The 25,859-nt window shown below is 47.7% G+C and overlaps 1 protein-coding gene across 5 annotated transcripts in view; it reads right to left on the bottom strand.

The window, feature by feature from the left end:
- The window catches only part of NSD1 (nuclear receptor binding SET domain protein 1), a 65,861-nt gene that overhangs the window by 25,204 nt on the left and 14,798 nt on the right, over window positions 1-25,859 (bottom strand). For 3 of the 5 annotated variants that reach the window (XM_074604181.1, XM_074604180.1, XM_074604183.1), the window contains exons 3-13: window positions 22,499-22,634; window positions 19,284-19,456; window positions 14,747-17,327; window positions 10,905-11,026; window positions 10,493-10,775; window positions 8,564-8,673; window positions 7,396-7,465; window positions 6,504-6,622; window positions 1,639-1,782; window positions 1,084-1,207; window positions 438-638 (exon numbers count right to left, since the gene is read on the bottom strand). In XM_074604181.1, coding sequence (XP_074460282.1) covers window positions 438-638; window positions 1,084-1,207; window positions 1,639-1,782; window positions 6,504-6,622; window positions 7,396-7,465; window positions 8,564-8,673; window positions 10,493-10,775; window positions 10,905-11,026; window positions 14,747-17,327; window positions 19,284-19,456; window positions 22,499-22,634 — 4,063 coding nt within the window. Of the gene's footprint in view, window positions 1-437; window positions 639-1,083; window positions 1,208-1,638; window positions 1,783-6,503; window positions 6,623-7,395; window positions 7,466-8,563; window positions 8,674-10,492; window positions 10,776-10,904; window positions 11,027-14,746; window positions 17,328-19,283; window positions 19,457-20,333; window positions 20,646-22,498; window positions 22,635-25,859 lie in introns of those variants that run through there. The other 2 variants (XM_074604185.1, XM_074604184.1) reach the window with 2 other exon arrangements.

The raw sequence follows: 25,859 nt of genomic DNA, 5'->3' as shown, positions 1-25,859 counted from the left end.
GAGAACTAGCACAATATCATAGTTTTTACTACGCTGCTCTCTATGCCGTTGTCTTGAGAGACAGTACTGCTACGCAGGCACCGTCTGCAGCACTGGCACAGTGAAAAGTACGTAGGAGAAACGTGAGAGTGTCTGCACAGCTCCAGAGATTTATTCCAAGTCCCAGAGAGGCATGTGGCATTGCCGGACGTGCAGGCATACAAGTGTCTGGACAGACGAGAACATTTCAGTTGCCATGCCTGACCATCAGGAGCGCTGACGAGCGGCAACCCCTTCCACTCCCCCGAGAGAAGCTACTCCTCAGCTACACCAGCCACGGTGGCAAGGACAGAAAATCAACACAAAGAACTAGTGGACCAGATAACTGTACTGCGGTCGTGAAATAAAGAAACAGCTTCTGACTGCATCCCCTTGAGCACCCTAGGAGATTTTGGTACCTTTAGATGCAGAGATGTTCGCCGGGTTAGCAGCATGACAAGTCATGCATATGTGCAAGGAGCAGCGGAAGCCCTTGTTCTGCATGACTGTGGGCGGATACTTTTGTATGCACGCTTCATGGTAATACTTCCCACAGAGGGGCAGCAAGCACCGTTTTACATCTTCCCCACAGCTCTTGCACACAAAGCAGGTATGGACCCCTGGAGAAAGAGCAAGAGAAGTAACACCAGTCACACAGAAGGGCTTAACGAAGCCCTGACACTTCCACCCGGCTGCCCGTTAGCACAGCGCAATTTCCCAACCTGCTGTACCTAGAGCACAGGTCTGCAGCAGGCTGGTTTTACCGGCAGCTGCGATAAAACTTCAGATTGGAAAAAAATACTACTATAGCTGTGATTTCAGGCCAGAGAAAAATAAGAACAAAAATCGACAACCCTACTTAGATATTCCTCCCTTTCCAGCCTGCTCCAGACTCATCCTCCCCATCAGCCCTCTCTCCCCAGTCCCAGATAAGAATTTCCTCTTCTCTTTCTCATCAGATCCTGGACATTCACTTCTTCGCGCCCCACGTGCCTGAATCAACAGTAAGACCAGTTAATTACGCCACAAACACCCCGTCCTCTGCGCTCACAAAAGCTGCTGTACCTGTGGAACACTCATTGCAGATGAATTTGCCCTTTGGCATCTCGGAGAGCCCAAGGCACTGCAGGTGGAAAGCACCACAGCACTGCGCCTCACACAGCAACAACTCCCCTGGCTTCTCGCAGATCTGCAGGGACAGAGAAGCACAATGTCAGCTCTGAGGAACCTCCTTCCCCAGCTCATCCCAAACAGCACCGATCCACCTGCTGGCCAGGACTGCTAGCAGAGACCCCTCTGGAAAAACACTAAGTTTTCCTTGTGTCAGTTAATTCAGGGGGTTTGTGCGTCACCACTGCCATTTGCCATCCAGTCCCTGCTACCACGCATTGGCTAAAATGAATCCTGCATTGGCCACCTCTCCCTAACATCTGTGAACTTTAGCAGGAGCAGAGGCAATTGCAGAGGAAAGGCTCAATTCAGAACACAAAAAGCTGGTTAATTCTACAATAAGCACCTTGAGGCTACCTGGGCTTATCCAGGGCACTAGCATGTCCCAGAACTTACACAAAAAAACTTTAGAGTTGTAAAGTTTCAAAGAGATTTCTTCAAGGCCACTACCTGACACACGTTCTCCTTGAGAGCTGCTCCTCCTCCGCGCTCCCCCTGCATCTTTTTGGATGAAGGCACTCCATGGTCGTTCTCCGACCCCTCTTCATTACCCTCTTTGGGGCTTGCAGCAGTCCCATGAACTGATGTCTCCCCCTTTAAAAAGAAATTCAGAATTAGTGCTGTCAGTAGTTCCTGTCCTGCCTTGGAAACTACAAATTCAGCCATAACAGGTTTGGTCTGTGTGTTACCCACCCTGGAGAGAACATCCCCCACACAGTTCCACCAAAAGACTTACAAGGAAGGAAAGGAAAAAGCTGTTAGTTTACTAGATCGTTAAAAAAGTTCATGCTCAACACAATTATTTTCCTGTGCATAATCCCTCTCTGAGGAAGGAAGATATTTCCCTGCACAGAAACAAATGAGGTAGGCCGGAACAGTCTGAAGCATCCTGCAGGCTGATACCTGCTTGCACTGGAAATGCAAACAAAAAACTTCCAACGATCTTTATTGCAGTTGTCACCCAGCAAACAAACAATCTTTACTGCAGCAGTCACACAGCAAATGAGCCAGACTTTTCCCCACACTTGTCTCAGCTTGTCCTAACCCATGTAAAACACAGGCACGGAGGGGCTCACGACCTGTGTTAGTCTGAACCAGCCGGCCAAGAACAAAGTGACAGTGCAGCAGGGCACCTACACCACCATCCTGCCTGGGGCAGCGAGTCTTTGATAACCGTCTGTCCTGTACGAGCATCACAGCACTGTCCGTAACAGCTACTGGTGAGAGCGCATCCTGCTGGGACGGTGGGTTTCAAGTGATAAAAGCCCAACCGCACCCTCTTGGGCCAAGTCAGGGATCCTGCCATAAGGCCTCCCAAGGCGGAAGGACACCTTCCGATGTGTCCGTGGGACCTGCCCAGACGCTGTTAGAGGCAAGGAGAACAGCAGGTATTTGAGACACACTCGTTTCTACCACAAGATACTGCTGTCCTCAACCACACGGCAGCACCGCCTCCATTTTTGGCAGGACAGGCAACTACGAGCTATTCTGCCAGCTTCCAGGCCTCTCGGGTACAGTCTAGGCAACGCTTCAGCGGTCTCACCAGTCCCAGCTGCCACTCCAGAGCGGGTAAGCCTTAAAGCCCATTAATGCTGCAAAGTGACGCCTTTAGCTAAGGGCTTTGAGCAAGAATGTTTAAGGACTCTACCGTTTTTTAATATCCCACCTCACTGCAGTTTGCAGAGTGATCTCAGCGCGGAGCTGCCAGTTCCTCCTTGGGTCACCAAGCCACACGCAGCGCATGCCCAGACACAAACCGTGCACCTGAAAGACCCTGTGAGGAATTCGAACTGCTGGCAGGAGCAGCAGCCATCACTCTCACACCTTCAAGCCCACTTAGTGCCAGGTGGCCACCTAACAATCACAAGAGGGAGCTTTGCACCACCTCCTCCATGGAAGCGTCAGCCCAGGCTGTGGTGTTACTACAGCTTGTAAGCTCAACTGAATGGCCTCTGAGCACACTATTAGCCTGGGAAAAACAGGGACATTGAGATCTCTTGAAGTTTAACATTGGAAGGACCTAAGGCTGGTATTGTGGTCAGACAGTGATGCTTCCTTTGCCTGTTTGGTTTTTTGGTTTTGTATTTTTTTTCCCATTTCTGGAAAGCAAACAATACAAATATGAAGGGTATAAATTGCCTTTATTGAGCACAAAAAAAAAAAGCGAAGTTCCAGCCACAAACTACTGCGGGTCCAACATACCATACAGCGTACAGCCTCACAGACTATCATCCCCATCTCGCTGGAAGGCTGGCAGCGATGCAGCCTGGGGGAATACTGATAAGGAGCACGTAAGCTGCTGCCACCCTACCACACAGCCCTGGCTGAGGGAAGGGAAAGGTCTCTACGGCACTGGTAAAAAGACCACCTGAGAACACAACAGCCACCTTTGCCTCTATAAGCAACAGCATCTTCTCAAGCTAAGCGCTATGATACTTCAGCTCCTGCAGCTGTATTTCTGCTAGGAATTCTGTAGCCTGCTGCAAGACAGCCCTATGGCCCAAACACTCGCTTTGGCTCCCGGAATGCTCCAGGAGCAGCACTGGCCACCAGCGCTCCAAGGACTGCTTACAGCTCAGGTCCTCCTATTCCTACAGAGGTGCTCCCTCTTCTGCTCAGCTCAGCAGTGACCTCAGGGTTGCAGGGGTCACTGTAACGAAGAACAAGAGCAGGGTTAATCAGCTACTGGTATGCGCAAACACCACCAGCTATAGCTTCTGTTTAAGCTGGGGCCCCAGCTTTAGAGACACAAAGCAAGCTCAGCCCCTCTCATGGTCACCAAGGTCCCTGCGAGGAGGGGCATGGTGCTGGTGAGCAAGCACCACCCATCCTGTGGTCAGTGGCACTAGTTTCCTGCCGTAGCTAAGCTTTCTAGATAGTATTTTGGAAGTGGCGGGGGAACATGCTCATATTTGCTACAGACAGAGGTATGAGGGGTTTAGAACTGGTTCATCTTTCCATCCTTCTGGCTGCTTTCTACCATGGCTGCTAGGACTCCTTGGTTTGAACCCTAAAGGCCGTGTTTCACATGTTAACAGAATGGGAGACTAAAATGCATCCATGAGTCGTAGAACATAAACAAGCAACTCCCTCTTCAGATCTGAAAGCATTTGCTGGTAGCAATGCTACCTTAACAACTGGGCCCACGCTGCCCAGTGTGGCACAGCATGTTCTAGCCCTGCTCCTTCAGGCTAAACCCATCCTATTTGGTTCCACAAACAGCTGCCCGATCTGCACGTTTCACATGCCAGGATCTTAGCCTTATTTTAATCAATGCTCCCAGAACCTCACAGGGAAGGGAATGTCAGAACCAGGCAGGATGGGCAAGGCCAGATACTTGTGCGTTGTGAACAGGGAGAAGGGGATCGCCATTCAATGACATCACTCAAGAGAGCTGTTCCCCCTCCTTCCCCTACCCAGCACGAGCGCTGCAAAACTACATACCTCCTACAGAGGGCAGGGCTCTCATCCTGGGTCTTCCTCCAGAGCTATCTTTGCTGCTGTATCTGGCACATCCTCAAAAGCCTGGCCTGTTCACTGGCACAGCCTGACCTTGGCTCACAACCTTGACAACCATTTCAACGGCACTTTCCATCCCCTTCTCTCAGTCTCTTGCTGCCCTGATGTTGTGAACTTGCATTCCTGGCTCCACAGACAGGCAAGGACAGAGAAAGCTGCTTAGTTCAGCCCAGGCAGACAAGCTTTGCTCTGCCCTCTTTTCCTCTGAAAGCAGCTGCATCCAAGGCTTCATTGTGCTGTACCATCAGACCATCTATTTCTCATAGCACCATTCAGCACAAAGTGGAGTTCCTTGCCTGGCATGTGGTAAGTCATTTAGGGACTGGTGTGCTCCAAATTCCACATGAAAGCACAATTGCATCTCCACAGCACCCCAATACTCACCAGTACCCATGCACTCACCTAAGCCAAGGGGTGAATACTCTCGCCACAGTGGCTCAAGAGACACAATCACAGAGAAATGGATGCTGGCAAAAGGTACCAAGCGCTGCCTTTTTCCCCCCCGCCCCCCCTTTTTTTTTTTTTTTTGGCATATTTTACCATACCTAACTTCAGGTACTGTACACAGATGTCCAAGAGTGGAGGCAGTTAAGACTCCCTGGGCTTCCTCTGCAGTGAATGGTGGGTGCAGGATTCAGAGCCACGGCCTAGCTACTTTGCAGCTCTGAATTGCCCCTCTTTACTCCCCTAGAAAGGATTCACAGGGAATTTGCTGGCTCAGACCTGAGCCAGTCTCTTAGTGGATGCCTACTAGCAGACAGTGTTAACTGCCCCCCGGCACTGGCAAGGATATTTGTACAGTCTTCTTCGAAACATGATTCCAGACGAGCACAGTTCAGAGAGAGCACCAGCACCATCACAGGAAGGCTTGCACGGCCCACGGGTATTGCCCCACTTTATCATCCCCATCAGAAACGCCCTTTTCAAAAAGCAGTAGCAGCAGGGTGACTGGCTCTGCTCAAAGCGGTGTGAGGTTTGTGCTCTCCTGGAAGCTGTATAACAACAAACCTAACAACATACATCTATAATCGGCTCCTGAAATACATACTGACTATCCTGACAGAACAGCCTGCTGCCGAACCTGGGCCACTGGAAGTAAGAGGCAATGGTGGGAAGGCCCAGAGGTGTCCCACCTCTCCCAGGAAAAGTCTTGCTTCCCCTGCACTTGGTGATACCTGGCTCATTGCTAAAAGGCAAAACACGCTTGTCAGGGATATTCGTATGTCAGCTGTGCTGGGACGCAGTAGAAGGAAACTGCCCCAAATCATCCCTTTCTGCTGGATGGCAGAATGTAATCAGAGGCTCCGTTGAGCAGTCACGGACAGTCCCCCCCATCCCCTCCAACGCGGTTCTCGTCTCACCCTGGTGCGCAGGGGCAAGTGGAGGAAGGGGTTGAAGTCCACAGCCTAGTGCTTGTGCGTCATACTGGTGTGTAAAAGGGCAAGATTCCCACCACCACCAGAGAAGACTTTTTACAGCAGTTAGACCTTCTGAGGTGCAAAGCAAAGTGCCAAGCAAAACCTGTTTCCATCAGATCAGAACAGCCACTCTCCTGGAGAATTAGCTGAGTAGCAGCTTAAAAACTGATCCTGAGTTAAGCAGTCATCACAACATAGCTACTAAATCAAGGTGGTTATCTTCAGCTTCAACCCCAGCTCAAGCAACTACATCAGCGGGGCAAACTCTTAACTGACATGCCAACCAGCCCAAGATGCCTGGCCTAGGCTCCGCCAAGTGCCCTGTGAAGTAGCAGACAGGTTATAGGGACGACGGCACGTAGGAAGACCCAACAGTACCTCAGAGTGTGGAGTCTCCCCCAGCCCCTCCTCATTTCTCTCCTTCTTGGAATGAACTGCGGCAGAGGGATGGCGCTGTCTCTTCCGCTTCCGCTGCTTCTCCGAGAGCTTTTCAGAAGCTGGGATGCAACAGAAAGACCACTCAAGAAAAATGCAGAAATAATGTCCTTGCTACAGGTGCCACCAGCAAGTTCTACACCCCTTCTGAGAGCTTCAGCCTGGGTCCTACTGCCTTCGAGGGCATAAGGGCTGGGGCAATACCAGCCTCCAGGCAGCCTGCCCCCTGTCCTGCACCCATCAGAGCACCACCGACTCACACTGGTTTAAGCTGCTTTTGCTAGGCTGCGGAACAGTATCGCTGACTTTCCCGAGACAGCCCCCCAGCAGAAGAGAAGAAATGCCATCAAAACAAAGCTTACACTGCTAATCCAATGCTGGTAACTACCTCCTCTCGCTGCACTGCACCAAAAATCCTCCTCATGTCGATACCAATGTGATACAACGGCAGACAGGGAGGGAGTGCGATGCAGCTGCACAACTGTCCGTGGGACAGAGCAGCCACTGGGGAGCCTGGTCACAGCATGTCACCAGGCAAAAGACAGCATATTGGTACAGGACCTGTGCTGATGAGTTTCCTTCAAGCACCCAGACAATGAGTGAGAAGAGAACATCTCACGGGAATATAAACCCACCATCTCCACTTTCCATAGGGAAATCAGAGACGTAACAGTACCTTGGGTAAACAACCTTGGTACCTGTTTCTTCCGCCACTGCCTCAGCTGTGGCAAGCGCCCTCTGAGAGCCCAGGACACGTAAGCCTTCACGCACAAAGCCACAGGCACTGATACAAACGTCACCGACAGCCTACCCCCACAGCCCTGCCTTCACTTACCTTCTCCCAGGTCCGAGAAGTGGGCTGGTGAGTAGAGCTCAGAGCTGTCACTCTCCGAAGGGCCAGTGCCCTACAAACACACAACAGAGTCGAGTCACCAGATGAAAATCAGAGACGCCCATTCCTCAGCCACTCAGTGCCTTTACAAATGACTGCAACGGTAACTTACAGTTCAGGTCACTAATTCTTCAGTGATTAGACACTTTACAAGAAAACATTTGTTTTGTGAGTGTGATAGATCCCACACGGAAATGTCAGTCTGAGCAGGGAGGAACGCCGAGTCTGCTGTGTCTTGTGCTCACCAGCACCATCCGCTGTTTCCTGAGCTTTCCCAAAAAGGCTGCTAACACCCTGTAAGCTGCTGGGAATAGAGACTCTCTTCTGGCTTTACACTTTTACGGAGCTTAAGACTGGAATACACTAGCCTCTGCATTACTGCAACCATGATAACTGTATTAAGACTGTGCCACACAGGGAGAAAAAGGAAAGGAGGAAAACTATTATTAATCAACCTTAGAAACTGTGTCAGCAAGTCTTGTGCAGGTACATCACTTGAAATAATTCTTTACAAGCTGCTTTTTTCCTAAACCATGTCACTGAATATTAAGTTTTTAGCAGGGAACATCAGCACTTTCTTTAAAAATCTGCACCAAGCACTAAATGCTACATATGATACAACTCAAGCGTCCATTCTGTAAAAGCTCCGCACTTACATACCATTCACCAGCCCACTTGGGAAGGTAACAAAGGAAACACTGCTCAGAGGAAATCTGACAGAAAAGGACAAAGCCTTAGGTTCAAGCTCAAGCTACAATGCAACATCACAGTGACAGAAAGCCTCTGCGCAGAACACTTCTGCTCACGCCTTCCCAGCCAGCATCCAGATGACTCCCTTTTCCATATAAATCAATGAAGAGAGGAGATTGTCCAGCCAAAACTATCCAATCCCCCATTACAAGTGGGGAGGGGTGGGGAACACATCTGTATGCAGCAGATTTCTTCATCATAACACAGCAACCAGCACCTTTGGGAAGGGTGGACCTTCGCTCCTGGGCCACAGCCAAATAAACCCAACCCACATCCCACTGCATTGTGCGTCTCATCCAGCATGGTCTGCTGTCTGGGCTCATTTTCCATCTGGCTTTCAAAAGAGCTGGAAGGAAAGTACCTTCTTTGGGGGAGTCCACTCCTCCTTCTTTGGCATAAAGGCAGTGTCCAAATCATTGGATTCCAAGAGCTTTTTAGTGGGCTTCCTTTGACGCTTGCTTTCGAAGTTTCCTGCAATGAAACTCTTTGTATTAAACAGGGGTTTTATTCTCTTCAACCAGATTAAGACCACTAAGCAAACACCAGCCAGCAGTACAAAACAATCAATTTGCTTCACCTTGTCTTTGGGATCATAAGCTCCTTGGGCAGAGATGCCAATTACCTGTTTCTGTACAACTTTCACAAAAACAGACCTCTGTCCGCCATGACCTTCAGGCATACCTCAATATTTAATATAAAAATCTACCCACAGAAGACAGTCTATGAAGTTAACGCCAGGAGGTAACACATCTTGGCAGTGCAGTTCAGATCGTAATTTCCCAACCACTTTGATCTGCATAAGCCAGTCCTACCACCGACACACACAGCCCTGCTTCCACTCCCACACCAGCATTCGTGCCGCACGTAGTAAACAGGCTAAAGGACACACTCCTGGTTAAAACTACCTGGGAAAAGACACCCCAAACAAACTAGCTGTAACCTGCACCATTTCCTACTCAAGCTTTTCGCTGGCACTCAGCAGGCAACAAGCTGCTAGACCTGGGCTCATTCACACTAATTTTGGAAACAGTATAAACTTAAACCAACAAGGAAATGATGATGTTACAAGTGCAAGACACTCCAGAGAACAGCTACCCGTCCTACCCTGTTCATCGGCTTGCTTTATCAGCCTTGGCTGTGTCCTTTCTGTGACAGCCGCCCCTGCAGGCACTGCTTACGCAGACACCTAATGGGGGGACAACATGGCATCGCTCTCAAGGCAAGCCTCTGCCCACAGCTTGGTCTCTGCGTGCTTCAGCAAGAGCTGAGTTTTCTCGGGAGGGGGAACAGCTGTGCAACCTCTGCATACTGCACGTTTGCTCCCACTGCTGGGCCCAGTACTGTTCTCCTGCATCTCCAACCTCGGGTTCACATCCCCTGGTTTTTCCTCCTTTAATCCTCTCCAACTTTCCGTTTCCATCTGACGCCCACAAGCCCCCAAAGGCAATCCCTCTACCCTCAAACATAAGGGACTAACTCACCTCCCAGTGACCACACCTCTCTGCCTGCTCGGTTTAATTTTTTTGACCATAAGCCCTTTAGAACGGGAACAGTGTTCCCTCCAAATTAGCACAGCCAGACCATCAGGGCTTTAACCCTGGGCATGCCTTTAGCCGCCACCAGAGAATGAATGCACTGCAAAGCAGACCCCGATACCGACTCTGCTGGAAAGGGGCAGGGCCTGTCAGACCACCCTCGCTCTTTGTATACTGTGCCTTACTGAAAGTTAAGGCCGTGGCTTGCCGCTAGTACAAGCCTCTGACAATTTCTACAGATGCTTAGAGCCTCCAAGTAAAAAAAGTTTTTCCAGAGGGATCTGTGTGTTACAATCCCCCGAGCTCACCAGGAGCGCAAAAGGCCACCAACGAGCTATGCGGATTAGACCTTGCGCATCAACCGCAGCACAGCAATGTTCCTCCAAAGGGTTTTAACAGCAGCAAGAGACCTTCAAGCTAAAGGAACGCCACCGTTTGCAAGCACAGACAGCAAGGGCTCAGAGAAGGAGTTGCGACCTTCTTCATTTGGACAAAAGGGTGCCAGGACCTAAGGAGGACCATCATACAGTACAGAAAGCTAAAAGCCTAAGTGTGATCATCAGCTCACTGGGTCACCCACTGCACCTGCCCCCTCTCCCTTCCCAGCACCAGGAACGGTCACTGAACGAAGTAACGCAAAAACAAACTAACCGGGCAACAGCTACTAACCTTTTCACTCTGACCAAAGCAACCATTTCCACTGAACTTCTAACACGGTCACTTACGGCAGCAGAATCACACAACCTCCCACTTACCCGATTTCAGGAATCTCTCATCTGCATCTGGAGAAGCAGAAACTTCAGACACATCCGAGGAAGACAGCACCAGCTCTGGAAAATCTGATGGTCCTTCTAGAAGTTGATCAGTGGGACGGGATCCTAGTTCTGAAAAGGAGCACTCTGCTTCAAGGACGGGAGGGGACTCTTTGGCTGAAGATGGAGTTGAAACCAAAGAACTCTGTCCCCGCTGGGTGTCTCTCTCAGGACTGCATTGTGCAGGAAGACCTCCTTCAAATTCAGACCTCACCACAGAATTCACCTAGCACAGCGAAACACGTTGGTGAAAACATTCATCCTGCACAGCACCGCACGCAGCAAGAACACGTCAGAAGCACACAGACCAGAGCCCCAGAGTAATAACCTGAAGAGCACATTAGCCTTCACCCACCTTTTGCAATTGCTCCTGGCCTTTCTTTGATTTTTTCTTGGGTGCAAATAAGTGATCATATTCTTCTGCATATTCCAGAAGCCGTTTACTTGGCTTTCTAAGGCGTTTCCTCTCTGAATGTACTAAGAAAAAGGAAAGCAGCTTCAAGACTGTGTTTCCGAGACGATCACAAGACAAAATTCTACTCATGATCTGTAGGTAACAGTTGCTCCTGCCTTCTCTTCCAGAGGCTCCATGTGGGAAGAGCCCTGATATTTCTTTCTCTTTGATACAGCCTTATAATTTTTGAGCTTCCTATTTTCCACAATCCTCCCATGTCAGGTGGGATTTTTAAGGACCTAAGGGACTTCAAACAGTTCAGATAAGAAATCAAAAAAAAACTGGATACCTGACTGAGAGGTTCCCGCAATCCGACCCAACGTGTCCGTAGACAAGCTACATCTAACCTTCTTGCAGTACTTTTACCAAAACCTAAGTCCACAAGCAACTCAAGACTCATCATGCTACTTTTGCTTTAACCCAGACTCCTCTGGTTTTAGTACAGGTGCACAGGAAAACACTGTTTTCCCATAACACGGTTCAGTCACTAGTTTCGCGAGTAACACATAAAAGCCTAACTCCTTCCCTTCCCTTCCCTCCTCCCTGGTATGTTTTTGTATATACTACAGGAGCTTTGTGTTCCCCATCTGCTGCTCCAAGTCCATTTATTGCCTTTGCTTCCCGACAATAGATTCCACAATGAGACCAGGGAGCGAACGGTCCTCGCCAGCGACTGCGCGCTCTTCAGGGCTCAGACGTCTCTGTTTGCACAACGCTGCAGCGTCGCAGGGGAAACCCAGTAACAGGTATTTCCTCGATCTAAACCTATCCACCCAGGCTGTAACACCCCAACACCTGGCAAGCCACAAAAGAAGAGCCCCGATGCCCTAAGTCACCTCTGCTCGGCAAGCTGCAAAAGCAAGATGATGCCAGTTTAACTCTTTTTCCTCACTTCCCAGAATACTGCTGAATTTTCCCCTTTATTAGTTTTCAAAATTATTAAATAATATTGTCAAAAGATTTCTCCCTGTCACAAAAACATTTGTGGTCTCTTGGAAGTTTAGGAACAAATAGCAGATATTCTCTTTGCTTCTTTTCATGTGTAGGAGGTGGCTTTTTCTTCTTTAAAAACGGAAACATTTTATAACAAAGCATTCCAGTGCAGCACTTCAGAACAGGGATGTTGGACAAGATTGCTACACTTTATTGTGGCTTTGTGGTTAAACAAGCACGAAAACGTCAAACTTGGCCAAAAGAGAAGAAAGGAACAACTTTCTCAAACACAGCTATTTTCAGCCTCTATTAACGCTCTGCACAGGTGTCTGGGTGAAACGCACACTTAGCGCATGACCAGTTCAGGCTGAGCATCCTCACCGGGCAACTCTTTAGAGCCCCGCAGCCACGCAGCAGAGCACAGCGTGTGCCAGAAGGGCTGGCTTAACTGCATTTTTTTTCCCCCAAAACAAACCCCATACAAGAATCCCATATGCAGTCTGATGGGCAGTGACAAATCACGTACCTGATGAAACTATTAGCTATAAAAACATTTTAAGTCAGCAAATTCCACCGATCTTCACTTCTGGCTTATTTGCTCTAACTCGCACCACAAAGTTAGTAGCAAAAATGTGCCAAATGTTGCCATTCAACTACGATGAAGACTTTACATAGTTTGAGTTTAGTGGAAATTACACAGTTGTGACAGCAGTCTGTTGTGATCTCTTACACTGGTACTCTGCCTGCTGCGGACGAGGATTAGCCGCGTCTTCTCGAAGCACTGGCAGAGGCAACCCCTCCCCTTCTGTAAGCTGCAGCCAGTCTAACTTCCAGCATCATCCTACTTTCCATGTAATTGCCCTCGCCTGATGGGAAAGGAAGGCTGGTTTCCACAAATGGGCTCTTCACAGCATTAGAGGTTTACTCGCTACCGCCAGCGCGCTGGGGGTCCAACAGCGGCCAGACCGCTCCTCCTCATAGCGCAGGGGCTCCGGTGCCTCCCCATCGCACGTTCATATTGATAAGCTTCAGGTGCACTTCAAGGCTCACGTGCTGCTTAGGGCAGGGGAATTAGATTACACTGCAGTTTCTGATCTGTCACTTCTACGAGCAAACCAGGCCCTCGCTGCATCCCTGCGCGCAGTACCAGGGCAGCGCTGCGCTCCTCTCCACCGATGCCGCCTTGCCCAGGAGCCTGCTGCCTTCCTCTGCCGCTTCTCCCCTCTTAACATTACTACCTCTTAGCAGCTCTTCTTCTCTAGCTCTCTCTGTAGGCTTGCATCTACATCTTACACAGTAACATACAGGGATGCTTCAAGTGCAAAAACTATCACGAAGCCACGAGAACTGGCTGATCTTAGTGCAAATGAGGAACTTGCCCCCTCCAGCACTGCGACGCTCCTGCCGCAGAGCCCCGACAGCCCCAGAGCAATGAGCATCCTCTCACCTCCGCTGTGAAGGCTTAAGTCCTCAAAAACACGCAGCTACAGCCAGAGGAGTCAGTGAATGATTCAGCTTGTCATGATTTCAAACCAGAACTTTTACCCTGTGCTTTACACCCCCTGGGCTTGTTTTCTGTGCCTGCTGTGACTCGCCTTGGGCAGGTCCTACGGCCACTAAGCCCAGAGCTGCCTTTTTCACACAAATAGAGGCAGGCAACCTCCAGCAACCCCTAACAGCAAACTATACACACCAAGATGCGCACTGAGGTAAGTTGTCAAACAGCCCCAACTTATGCTTTAAATGAAAAAGTACAAAATGTATACAAATACACACTCTGGCGCAAGTCCAGCTCCCTTACCCTTATGCAGATAGGTTCAAAATTCTGTCAAGTTATATTAAATTGTGACATTGCAATACATTAGAGCACTTTAGTTTGGTGAAATCTATGTAAAAAACCCATTTTGTTGTTATCATTCAGGTTTGCTTCCCCGGATTCTTTGCAGAAGCCTGAGGATGGCATATGTCGAGCGTGGTTCTGCCAGACCTATTCCCTACACACACACGTACCTTTTTTTTTTTTTTTTTTTTTTGACTTTAACCAAACGTCCCCATCTCTTTGGGAGAGGCAGGGTTGTCTGGCCTTTGGTCCGCAGAAGACTCCTCCTTCCTCGATCATTTCCCTTCTAGTGATGCTGCTGCCTTACTTCTGCCCGCCACCTTCCAGACCCACCTCCAGCCCAGCCTCCCTGGCAGCTTCCCCCTTTTCTGCTCTCCCTTCACCCCTCAGGCAGCCACACCACAGCTGGAAATTAGATCTGTGGGATTCCCCAATTCCTTATTAGCAGCTAATAAAATTCCACGCTAAAACGCAAAAAAACCCAATGCATTGTCTTGCTGAAATCCTACAGAACAAACCAAAAGACAAACTCAACATCAAACAGCAATAGGAAAAAAAAAAAAAAGCAGCCATTGAGGCTGTTTCCCACAGCTTTCTAGTGCTGATCTATCCAGCTAACACCAAGCACGTGGCTCTAAGCAACACATTATGAAGGTGTTAAGTTTAAAAAAAAAAAAAAAAAAAAAGAAGAAAATCCCAAACTCAGAAGGATGCTTATTTTACTTTTCATTGCGGAGGAACTCATGACCTGTGATGTATTTAAACTTTCTGACCAAAAAGCTAAGCAAAATCCCATAACTGCTCCTCCTCCTCTGTGCTCTGTGCTCACAGAGAACCCAAAAGGTATCACGCTTTCTTCAGCTCAGAGGCACACATCTCCATGTTGTCAAACAGCCCCAACTTATGCTTTAAATGAAAAAGTACAAGACGTATACAAATACACACTCTGGCGCAAGTCCAGCTCCCTTACCTTGTGCAGAGAATTCAGACTGGGGAGCAAAGTTGCCAAGCTCTGTTTCTGAGTCCATCACACTGTTGTTTGGCTTACCACACACATTCAAACGTTTCTCAACTAAGTCTAAGTGATTCTCACAGTCCTGATCTGTCAGGTCTCCCTCAAGCACCTTTGAATGAGGGGAATGCCTACGTCCCAAGCACTCATTTCCCTTCAGTGAAAAGCCACGAGAATTCAGGCCAAAGGCACTCTCCAAGTTTCCTTGATCCCTAGATCTACTGATGTGCTTATTAGATCTAGCACTGCTTTGGTTAAAACGCTGCCACCGCTTTTTGGGTGCTACGTGATTTATATCATTAGACTCATCACCAAGAGAGCTCTCACTATTTGCCTCTGAATCCAAGTCTGGACTCTCCCCATTTTCAGCAGAAGTGCAGCTCTCAATATTTCTACCAGCTTCAGGTCTCCTTCCAATACGATCTAAATTGTCATCAGATAAACAGGCAGAGTCTTCATCAGTTGAATGTTCTGTTAAATCAACAGACTCTTTCCTCTCAGTATCTTCTGCTTCATTACCTAGAGGACTGGTAACCAAACCGTGAACACGGAATGCACGTTCTCCTGAATCTCTGGATAACCGACTTAGCAACTTACTTGGCCCTCCTGGTTTTAAGTCCTTTCTGTTTGAAACTGTTTTATCTCCAAGCTTTGATGACTGCTTAGATTTTGAACAGTTGCGTTTGGGCACGCAATTTGTGCCGTTTGTCCCAGAAACAGCAGTACTCGCAGGCTCCCTTTTACTAGTACCAATCCCCATCAACTTGGTTGGAGGATTGCGTGAAAATGAGGAGTTGCTTATAGCGGAGTTTGGATTTACTGTTTCCTGGACACAATCTCCATTTTTTTCTAGTTTATATGGGGGACCTACAATAGACAAGGACTTCAGATCACTCGCAGAATTGCTTCCAGAACCATCAGCTGTGCTGGTATTTCGAAACGGGACTATATTTTGACCAGTCATCAGTTGCTGCTCTTTTGTCTTACTGTCATGCATATCCTTCAACATCATTAACAAGGTGCTGAATTTGTAATCTGGCTCAATAGGCAAACGACCGTGACCAGAGGCGGAAGAGAAGAGTAAAGGTACTGTGGCCTTTGGAGCAGTAGAGTCAGTAGCATCATCATTCATGGACCGGTAAGACAGTTCCTTCAGCTCTGACAAGACGTGTTTCACCACAGCCGTTTCTATTTCGGCAGAATCCCTGGTTTTCTCATGCATGTTGTTTAACAGTTTCTGACCGTCAACTTTTCCGCTTCTCTGAAGAGAATCTCTCTGAAGGCCAGAGAAACCTTTGGTATCAGAAGAGCAGCGATTCACACCGCCCTCCTCTTCTGCAAGAGAAGGCTCCAACCCAGCAACTTTTTCTTTATGTTTGCATTTGATACTCCTGGTTCGGGGCAGTTTCATGCTTTTCGGTTTTAAGATCGCTTGATTTGCAACAGCAGGCCAGGAGCTGTCCTTGGAAACACTTTGGGGAGTAGTGTGCTTGTTTGCTAAGGAAAGATTGTCATTTCTCACATCTGAAGAACACTCAAGAGCTGTCAATGACATCTCAGCATCAGAGAAGCCTACTTCAAGCTCCCCATCTGCAAATTCAGCATCAAGTCTGCTGGTTACTGAACCTCCCAGAGGTTTGCGATCTCTGTATGACTTCTTCCTGGCCCTTCTGTTGCTCTTCTGAGAAAGATACATGGAAAGCTTAATGTTTCCACTTGACGTCATAGGAAATTCCTTCTCCACTTTATCTGAAGAATCACTAACTTCAAGAGCACTAGAGGCTCTCTCTGAACTTTGGTCCATGGTATCTACATCGCTGTTCCCACCGTCTGAGAGGGAAGAGGATGAATCTGATTCAGTTTGCTTTTTCTCAATACCAGCATCAGATGCAGAATAGTGTATTTGTAATTTGGAACTGCACAAAATGCCCAGGGAGCTCTTCTCTCTCTCTAAAGATGCGCTGGAAAACAAATCCCCTTGGAGAGCGTTCTTCAGAGCATCACTTTTACAATTCTCATAGTCTGGTTTCAAAGGTGTCTTTTCAAAACGTCTTTCTCCAAAGGAGGAAAGCAAATGGTTTTCCCTGGTGCTACTGGATGCTGTTAGGCTGCTGGCAATCCGGCGAAGTTCATGAGATGCGTGTTTATCTGGTAGGTCCCCAACAATCATGTTTCTAACTATGCTCTCTGGCGTTTTTTCTTTGATTTCTCCCCTAGATGCTTCCCCTCTTGCGCCACTCTTTTTTACTCTAGTCCTTTTTCTGCTGTCAGAGCTTTTTTTCATATGTGGCTTAATGTGCAATTTTCCTTTTTCACTGGCCGGGTGTCTGGAGTCAAACGCCAAGGATTTAAAGCAGCCGTTCAGCTGCCTGTCCCTTTCTGCTCCAGGGCCATTGGCATAGTATTCCGACTGTACTTCCTTCTCGCTGTCCAGCTCACTGGAGTTCTGGCTGCACTTTTGATCCTCTGGCCCCCCGAGAAGAATGTCTTCTGCCTGTCCAACACTGACTTCCCATTTAGCCATAAATCTCTGAGGAACCTTGAAGTTGGAGGAGACAAAAAAAAAAAAAAGAGAAAGAACAAATTTGAGTGTGTAACCAACAAAATAGAAGTGAGACCGAGGTGCTCAAGGTGCAGAACAGAGTGACAGTCTTGCACTTTGCCTGTTAAAGACAAATCACAGGGATTCCCAGAGACTGTGCCTAGCGGACACAGAAAACACTGCCCCTGGGTAAGTACTCTGAACTCCTGCTGAGCCTAATAAAAATCCCTGTGCATTCCCAAAGCAGCAAAAAGGTCCCTGCAAGCACAGGTTTCCCAGGAACCAGATGTCCTGGCATCCCAGCACACCCTGAACACAACAGCCTGTAAAAGGGAATGCATACGGTATGGATCCCTGGCACAAAAACGCAAAGCGACAGCCAACAAGCCTCTCAAGGCAAATGCAGCATCATTTTCCCCAAAATATTGAGCAGACATGTTTGCTTTGCTTGTTCTTGATTCTCCCTACGCCCCTTTGAATCCAGAGCACGATTCAGTCTTCCCTCTCCAACAACTCACGTTAGTACAAACATGAGATACACACGCATCTAAAGTGTACTCTTATTATCAAATTCAAGCCATCCATTACTGAGAAGTCTCCCAGCTTTAACTCTGTACCTTCAATATAAAACAAAAAACGCGTACTGGACAGGAACCTCTGCTAACATCTAAAATGAGAAAGTAACTTGTTTCTTACCTGCATGTGCAGTTTTTGGCTGCACAACAGCAAATCAAAGGCTTCACAACTGCTCCTAAAAATCAAACCCAATTCCAAGGCAGGAGGAACAACTCAAATTTCTGACACTTTTCCTTTAAAAAGTAAACCACACCAACAAAATCTCAGCATGTTAAAAATGTTTTGTGGAGCCTCACAGCAAACCAGCCAAATACTCTCAGCCTCGCATCAGGTCTTGGCTTCCAGGGATGTAAACCGGAACATTTATGCAAGAAAAAAACATTTGATTCCCCTCTACTGCAGCCACACTGGCACCTCCATTGACATATAGGATGAGGTGCTGTGCAGCACTTCCGCGGGAGCACGTAACTAGTTGTTAGGGGCTGGGCACCCAAGGAGAGAAGTTCTTCAGGAAGATAATGAACATGGCTTGGAAAACCGAATGAAGCATTACACCCAGGGACTCACATCTGCAAGAGCACGTTTAATCCGATGGCTTTGCACTAACACAGGTAAAGTACATAACTGCTAATAAACCTACTGGAAAAAGAAAAACCAGACACCATCGCCTAGTGTGACTGTCTGCTCTCCTCCAGTAACGCAGTGGCCTCCGTACTTCTTCATTTGAGCAATTCTAAAGAGTTAATTTCTCCAGTCCCCTTTCTTAAGACACAGACCAGACCCCCGTGTCACATTACATTATACTGGCTACAACTGCTCAGGGCTGTTATGTTTGGAAACGGAGATGACGCGACGAGCCACAAAACTCATTCCCACAGGCTCCCTGACAACGCGTTTTCCAAGTCAAATTATAAGTCCTAACAGGTTTCTATAAAGAGAATTACTGAAGCAGGGCTAAAAACCCCCCTGCTTTATCTCAGTCAGTGATCTAGTGAAGCGTGCAACTCCACCTCTGCTTCAGATCAGCCAAAAGAGGCTGCCAGAGAGCACAGGAAGCTATTTAGAAGCGCTGTAATAGACATCAGGAGAGGGCTGCGGCGCCGAAGAGATCTCACACCTGACTCCTCTGCCTCTCAGAGCTGTCTAGGGCAATAAAAGCAGCAGGCCACACCCCAACATAAGAGAAAGCCCAGAAACTCCTGGCAGCTTATGAACTATGCTTGTTGTAAGGATGCGAAGAACCACTTCCCTGGCCCCGTTGCTGCAGTCACTGCCACAGAAGAAAGCTGTCAGAGTGCAATTCCAGGCATAAAGGAATACTTTGCACTGAGCAGTTTCAAAGAATCAAAAACACACTAGAGAAAACAGATCTTTCACCTTATGTTTGTAGCCTTTTTCCTTTTGCTTTCCTCTTCTCCGAAGAACAGGCAGCTCTTCAAACTGATGTCTTCCTTCAAAGAGGACAATAGCTTTCCCAGCAACCCAGGTTTTCTCTGAAGGTTCTCCTAAGGCATCCACATAGTACTCTCGGTACGGTCTCCGATTGGACACTATTTTGAGAAATTTAACAAAATTAACCCCTTGCATGTAACAGAATAAAGACACGTAAAAAGAATCGCAGAAAGCAGTAACAATCTGCCAGTACTTTTTGCTTAATAACATTCCCACATGAACGCCAGTTCTGGGGATTTCTAGTCAGTACTAAGAGAGGCTCCTTTGATCTCTGCTGTCTATGTTCTGTGTTGCTACTCTCTGTTTCTGAATATATATTTTTTTTCTTACAAACAACTGATTAACAGGTCTAAGATGGGTCATCTCCCTAAAGCAAAGACTACAGTTTGGCTACACAAAAAAAAAAAAAAAGCAGAAAATATCCGAATATTTGTTTTCCTTGAGACACACAACATACTCGGCTGGACATTTCTTCTTTGCTACTCCCCAGTTATGACTGAACAGTCCAGTTCACTTGACCATTGGGAAAAGGCAACAGTGTGCCAGCAACACCCAGAAACGGCACCCTTCTGCATAGGATTTACTCACACAGGTCAAATCTCACCCACCACAATATAACGCATCTTGTTCAATGCTCTGTTACTGAACAAACTCTTATTTAGGACATAAAATATTAACAGCAGCATTGAAGTACGTATACACAAGCACACACACTCTACAATGACTGGTGCAAGATGACGAAGTGTTAGTTGTAATGATTATCTCCATACTTTGGGCACGAAGGTGCAGAGCAAAAGAAACTCAGTCATAAGGGCACAATCAAAGAATTTTCAAAGGTGCTTTTGTGCAAGAATGCTGAACACACACGGTACAATTAGAACTGAACCAGTACTGGGTGTGCTGGTGAAAAAAAGACAGGTTACAGGCATTAGAACAGAGCAAACGAGGCTTGAACAAGGGATATAAACTCCCTGCCTTTCGCTGCGCTGTGTGCTTCATGTTCTCCTGGGAACACCTTCACCCTCTGAACACGCAGCCGAGACGAGACGTCAGAGCCCAGTTGGCTTGTGCTGCCTCTTCCAAGAGTGCCAGCACAGTGCGGCAGCCTGGCATTTAGCGCTGCCAACACTGACGTTGTGATCAAGACCACGGAGAGGTGGTCCCAGGTGACCACGGCAACATCAAACGAAGGGCAAAGATGACAGACTTCATCCATCCCAATCGCAGTACTGGGACTCAAGGCACTGAGCCTCAATCTTCCAGCTCCAAAAGTCTTCAAGTCAAGAGTTTGCCAGGAAAACTGCTTTAAACAAAACACCATGCCTCAAACCCACGAGAAGAGGTTTTTGCACAAGTGATGAGTTTGAAGCGACCTGCCTTGTTTTGAAGGGCTCGTTCCCTTGGCAACAGGAGAGCCAAGCCAGGAGGACCATGCTTCCTACTGTGCACACAGAGCCCCAGCAGCTCCCCCGGCACACAAGCACCAGAGTTCAGACCCAGCCGCTCCGCCACCTCGGCATCGGGGAGCGGAGATGAGCAGATTACATACAACCACAACTGGAAAATGAAATTTTCCCCAGAGCTCTATTGGTTTGAACACAGATAAAACACGATGGGAGCGGGAGTCTATCACGTAGCTGGAGATCAGACCTTGCTGGAATTTGCCAATAGCATGTTTCCTCCCTGCAGAATTCCTTTATTAGAAATCATCATAATCACCATACACAGGCTAATAGGAGATTACTGGACAGCTATATACATTAAATCCTGTCCAAAATTTCATGGGGGGTGGGGGGGAGAATATACGTCTGGCATATCTTCTGGCAACACCTTCAATAGGAATGTGAGAGCTCAAAAGGGACTATTTAAAACAGCACACTCAGTATTACCTAGAATCGGGATGAACGCCTTCTAAAGAATGAAGGGGAAGGAGGAGAAATAGCAAGTAGGATGACTACAGCAACCAGACTTGGGGGTGACGTAAGCACAATGCAGGAAAAGGTACTTCATGTCTCTAGAGAAACAGCAGAAGGCTCCGAGTTGATGACCACGTGGAAAAAAGTCTACTCGCTCTCCGCACTTGGTTCTTAGGCTGGCAAGGGCCACAAAAACTGGAGAGAAATACATCAGTGAGTGGCAACCTCACCAGTCTACAGAGCTGTCAGTGGCAGAGGGCACCGGTTCAAAGGGTTTCCAGTTGCCTACAGAACAAAAAGAATCAGAAGGGGAATCCAGGAACAAACAACCAACCCTTTCTATTTGTGGCAGTCTCCTCATGGCAGCTAGTATTATCCTAAAAGCACTGTGAGAGCCTTCAAATGAGCTGCAATTTCCAAACAAGCACTGTTCTCTCCATCGCTCACCTACACTTCCCTGCCTTAAGTTTGTAAGACTCTCTTTTCCTGGCTCTCCCCTACGTTCATGCATGCACAGCTCTGTCTTATTTCCCTCGTCTCTTCCCCTCAGACTCAGCTGGCTCTTCGTCTCTGACACACTATGCCCTAAACTTTCACATACATGGCTCCATCTCCACATTTTTCCAGTATTTCCCCATAAACAGCCCCTTGCTTCCTTGTGCCAAACAAGACCAAAAAGAAACAGTAAATCTCACTTCCTCTCACACATTTCCACCACACCTTCAGGCACTCAACAGCTACACTGGGCTAGCCCACACCCCACCTCTCAGCCTCTCCAGCCTCCTGTTCTCCAAGCCTGGACGACCCTCCGTGTCCTCACACTCCAGGCTTCCCAGCTCTGCTTGCCCACCTGTTACACCTCTGCATCCTCATCTCCCTCATCCAACTCTTTTTTTCTCTGCCCTTTCGCTGCATCCCTTTTTCAAGGGGCTGCTCTTTCTTCTGCACCGCCCTGAGCTCAGCCCCGCTACTCATCCTCCCTGTGCTCTGGGAAGGAAAGCCTACATGTCTAACAGCTACCCGTGCCACTTCCATCAGCCTCAGCCCTGTCTTCCTCCTGTCACCTCCCTGGATCTAGGTCTACTTTATAGGTCCAGGTCTTCCACAGTACAGTCTATTTCTTCATACCTTTCAAGGGCCAGAAATGTTTTTTAAATTCATTAAAAACTGCAGCACCCTGCCATACACAACGCCTCCACTTTGTGGTCTGAGGAGATACAGTACCTTTCATTTTTGAGTGACAGTCCAGCACTGGGTCATGACAAATTGTGCATGGCCACCATGGGCGTCTGTTGAACTTGGCCCAAACAAGATCCCCAACTTCATACTTCACTGGAGTAGGTTTCTTCTTGGCTCGGATCTTTGGGGAAAAATCAGAACACAAGAAATCACTAAAGCTCCAGATGCTTTTAAAAGAGATTTGCCTCCCCCCTGTGTGCAGATTACATCTGGCCACCAGAGACATTTACATTAAAAAGCAAGTCCTGATTTTACTTAGTGGCTCCTACACCTTCAAAGAACACAATGGTTCTCCCCATTCTTTGTAAAGAACAAAACAATAAACCGGGATTTGAGGGGGGTTTTGTGTGTTTTTTGGTTGGTTTTTTTTTTTAGTAAGGAACATGACCTCTGGTAAATGACTGCACTCAAGCTTCAGGCATTTGAGCGGATAAATATTTTGGGTCACTACTAGCCCCCATTACTTCACTAACACCAATTTGTTCATTTCAAAGGTTGCAGTATACCAAAAAGTAGTAGTAAGAGACAACAAAATATTCCTGACTGGAAGAAGGTGTTGAGAGCCGCAAATTAAGCATTTATCAAGTGAGAAAAAAAAGTTAGTATGTACAAGGTAAAAACTTCCCTGCTTCTCAGATGTGCTCAGGAAAAAGCTTCATCAAAGTATTTGAAACCGACGGCATGTACAATCAGAAAAAAAACCAAAAAACCCCAACAACTGATGTCCTAATTTTTAGTTCATATGAGCAGAACTGCCATTGCTCTGCCCCAAAACTACAGAGCAGGAGATGGGGAGCACAACGGCAGTCATCCCGCCTCTAGGAGACGGACAGACACACAGACTTCGCCTGTCTCCAGAACCCACTCACAAGTATCGACTCTGCGGAAACAGACACCCGAACGCACTCCGCTTCCCAGGCCCGCGCGGCGATCACAAGAATGTCAAAATCTTTCAACGCACAAAACCCTAACGCTGCCTAATGTCATTTCTGCCTCGCTATTGAAGAGCGGATCCCGCGTTGTTTGCTAAGTATGCACGCTCTCTGGCAGTGTGCTACCAGCAGGACCTCTGCCAAGAAGAGGATTCAGCAGCTTACCGGCGTCGTGACTAATTGGGCCAAGAGGGAGTACAATAGGTTTTCACAGGACACAGGAGTCCCCGTGCCCGGCTGTGGGGTTGTCCTGCCTGTTTACCAGCACCAGCCAACCACTTGTCGCAGGCGGGTTCAGCATTTTAAGAGCTCTAAGAAGTGCTGCAGGTATTATTCTTGCCAATAAGCATCAGCAATATGCTCCTCATTAAAGCTGTCATAGCACAAACACGCACCTTCTCACTTCACTTCTCTGTCCTGCTCACCACCTTTCCCGAGGCACGTCCCTTGCAATTCACAGTTCAACATCCTAGCAACTAAAACCCAACAGACCTCTCTAGTAAAAGGTATATTCCGCTTCAGGTTGAGTTTTATGGCTTTTCTTCATGTGGTTAAAGAAAATACAAAAGGATAAACTCCTCTGTTACAGGAAAAAAAAACAGGTAATGACGTTACAGACTACATTGCTGAAATTCTTCTCACTCAGTCATCAAAAGCCACGCAATAACTTATCGCTGAGCAGGAGCTCGGGAACATGCAGGAGCACCAGGCAGGGGCTGCAGACCCTCGCTCTGCCGCTGCCCTGCTGCAGCCTCCGGGCCACCTCCACGGGCTTTCTGCAACAAAAACAGCATCCGGGAGCTCGGGAACCAGAGGCGCTGCCTTTGCTGGTGCTTTTAAAATGCAGATGCACTTTCAGATGCAAACCCCCCTTTTTTTTTTTTGGTCTGTTTCCAGCTTATGTTCTTCTTGTAAATGTGACTTTTGCCTCTTTTTTTTTTTTTAAACACATTTTTCAACCCTAGGCTTTAAGGGGCATATGTATATCATAACTAATTACCTCAAAGGCAGCACGTAGTACACACACGATGTGTGCATCCTACCGCCAAGGGGAACCTGAGCGCAGTCAGCTGAGCAGTCAGCTGGACAGAGCAGTAAAACTATGCTGGAGATTTGCCAAAGCCATTCACACTGATCCACCTGAGGGACACCCACAACCCCTGCCTAGAGGCAAGTCTGCATTTAAATCAACTCTTTGTCACCCTCTAATACCCCACACAGACGCCTGATGAAAACTGTGGCTTTCAAAAAGCTATTCAGACAATGCTTAAACAGCTACCTCTCTTTCCGCAGCTATTCTCATTCCTCCCCAGTTTGCTCTCTCCCTTCCCCAGCACCAGCAGGCAGATCTTGGCCCCATCATCACCCACCAGAGTGGAAGAGGCAGATCAGGAATCGCTGTGTTCTGATGCCCCCAGGAAAAGCCCTGCGACAGGACACCCTGCAGCAGGTCACTGCCTCGCACTATTTTCTCTCCACTCCGCCCAAAACCCCACCACCCGGCCAGAGATGCCTTCACATTAAAAAACCAAAACACTAGCAGAGGAGTGAAAGCAGCAATTATCATTTCCAGGTACAGCAAGTCTCTTCCTCTAAACTCTGCTGCGTAATGCCAGAATTACGGCCCCAAAGCATTACTTTCTTGGGTCAGAATACAACAAATTTCATTCCTATTACAATTAACACTTACTATGCCAAGATCAAGCTGCTAATATATCCCAGTGGCCAAAAATTCAGCCCTGCAATAAGCTGGTTTTTTGTTTGTTTGGGGTTTTTTTTTGTTTTTTTTTTTTGTTTGTTTGTTTTTTGTTTTGTTTTGTTTTTTAAAACACAACTAACTTCAGATGTAGTCTCTACACATGGTCAGAGTACTGTTTACCTACAGAGTATGGAAATGTTCAAGTGTTTAAACAACAAGAAAACTTGCAAGCCACTGCACACCAGGGAGGTACCGCATTGAAATTCCAGTGGAGATACACTGAAGGAATTCAACGCAGGTAAGAGACTGGTTCAGTGAGGAAGGGAAGACTCTGCCTTGCTCCGTCAGTGAGCAACACCACATTTTTTGCATTGTTAGATGTTTTCCTGAAAGGAATGAGTGCTGTCTGCTCTGTTACCAACCGTTTGGCACTAATTTGCTGTTCAGATGGGACAAGCTACAGCCTAAACTCTAGACAATACACAGCGTTTCAGATCACTTTGAGCTATTTTTGGAGAGAACCAGAGTGTATGTTGTGGATGTTTTTAATCAAACCCTCTCCACCAATGACCACTGATGCCTGACAAAGGGTTCACAAGCCAAGGTTCAGCATCAGAACACAAACACTTCTACTTTGAAAGCCACCTCCTGAATTTGCCAAACACAACAGTCTGCAGCTCGCTCAGTGAAATACCAAAAGTCAGTGCTCATCTCC

This window comes from Larus michahellis, chromosome 11, assembly GCF_964199755.1.
Source record: "Larus michahellis chromosome 11, bLarMic1.1, whole genome shotgun sequence".
NCBI classification, from domain to species: Eukaryota; Metazoa; Chordata; class Aves; order Charadriiformes; family Laridae; genus Larus; species Larus michahellis.
The sequence above is the reverse complement of the archived record's forward strand: the minus strand, read 5'-3'. Positions and strand labels throughout refer to the sequence as shown.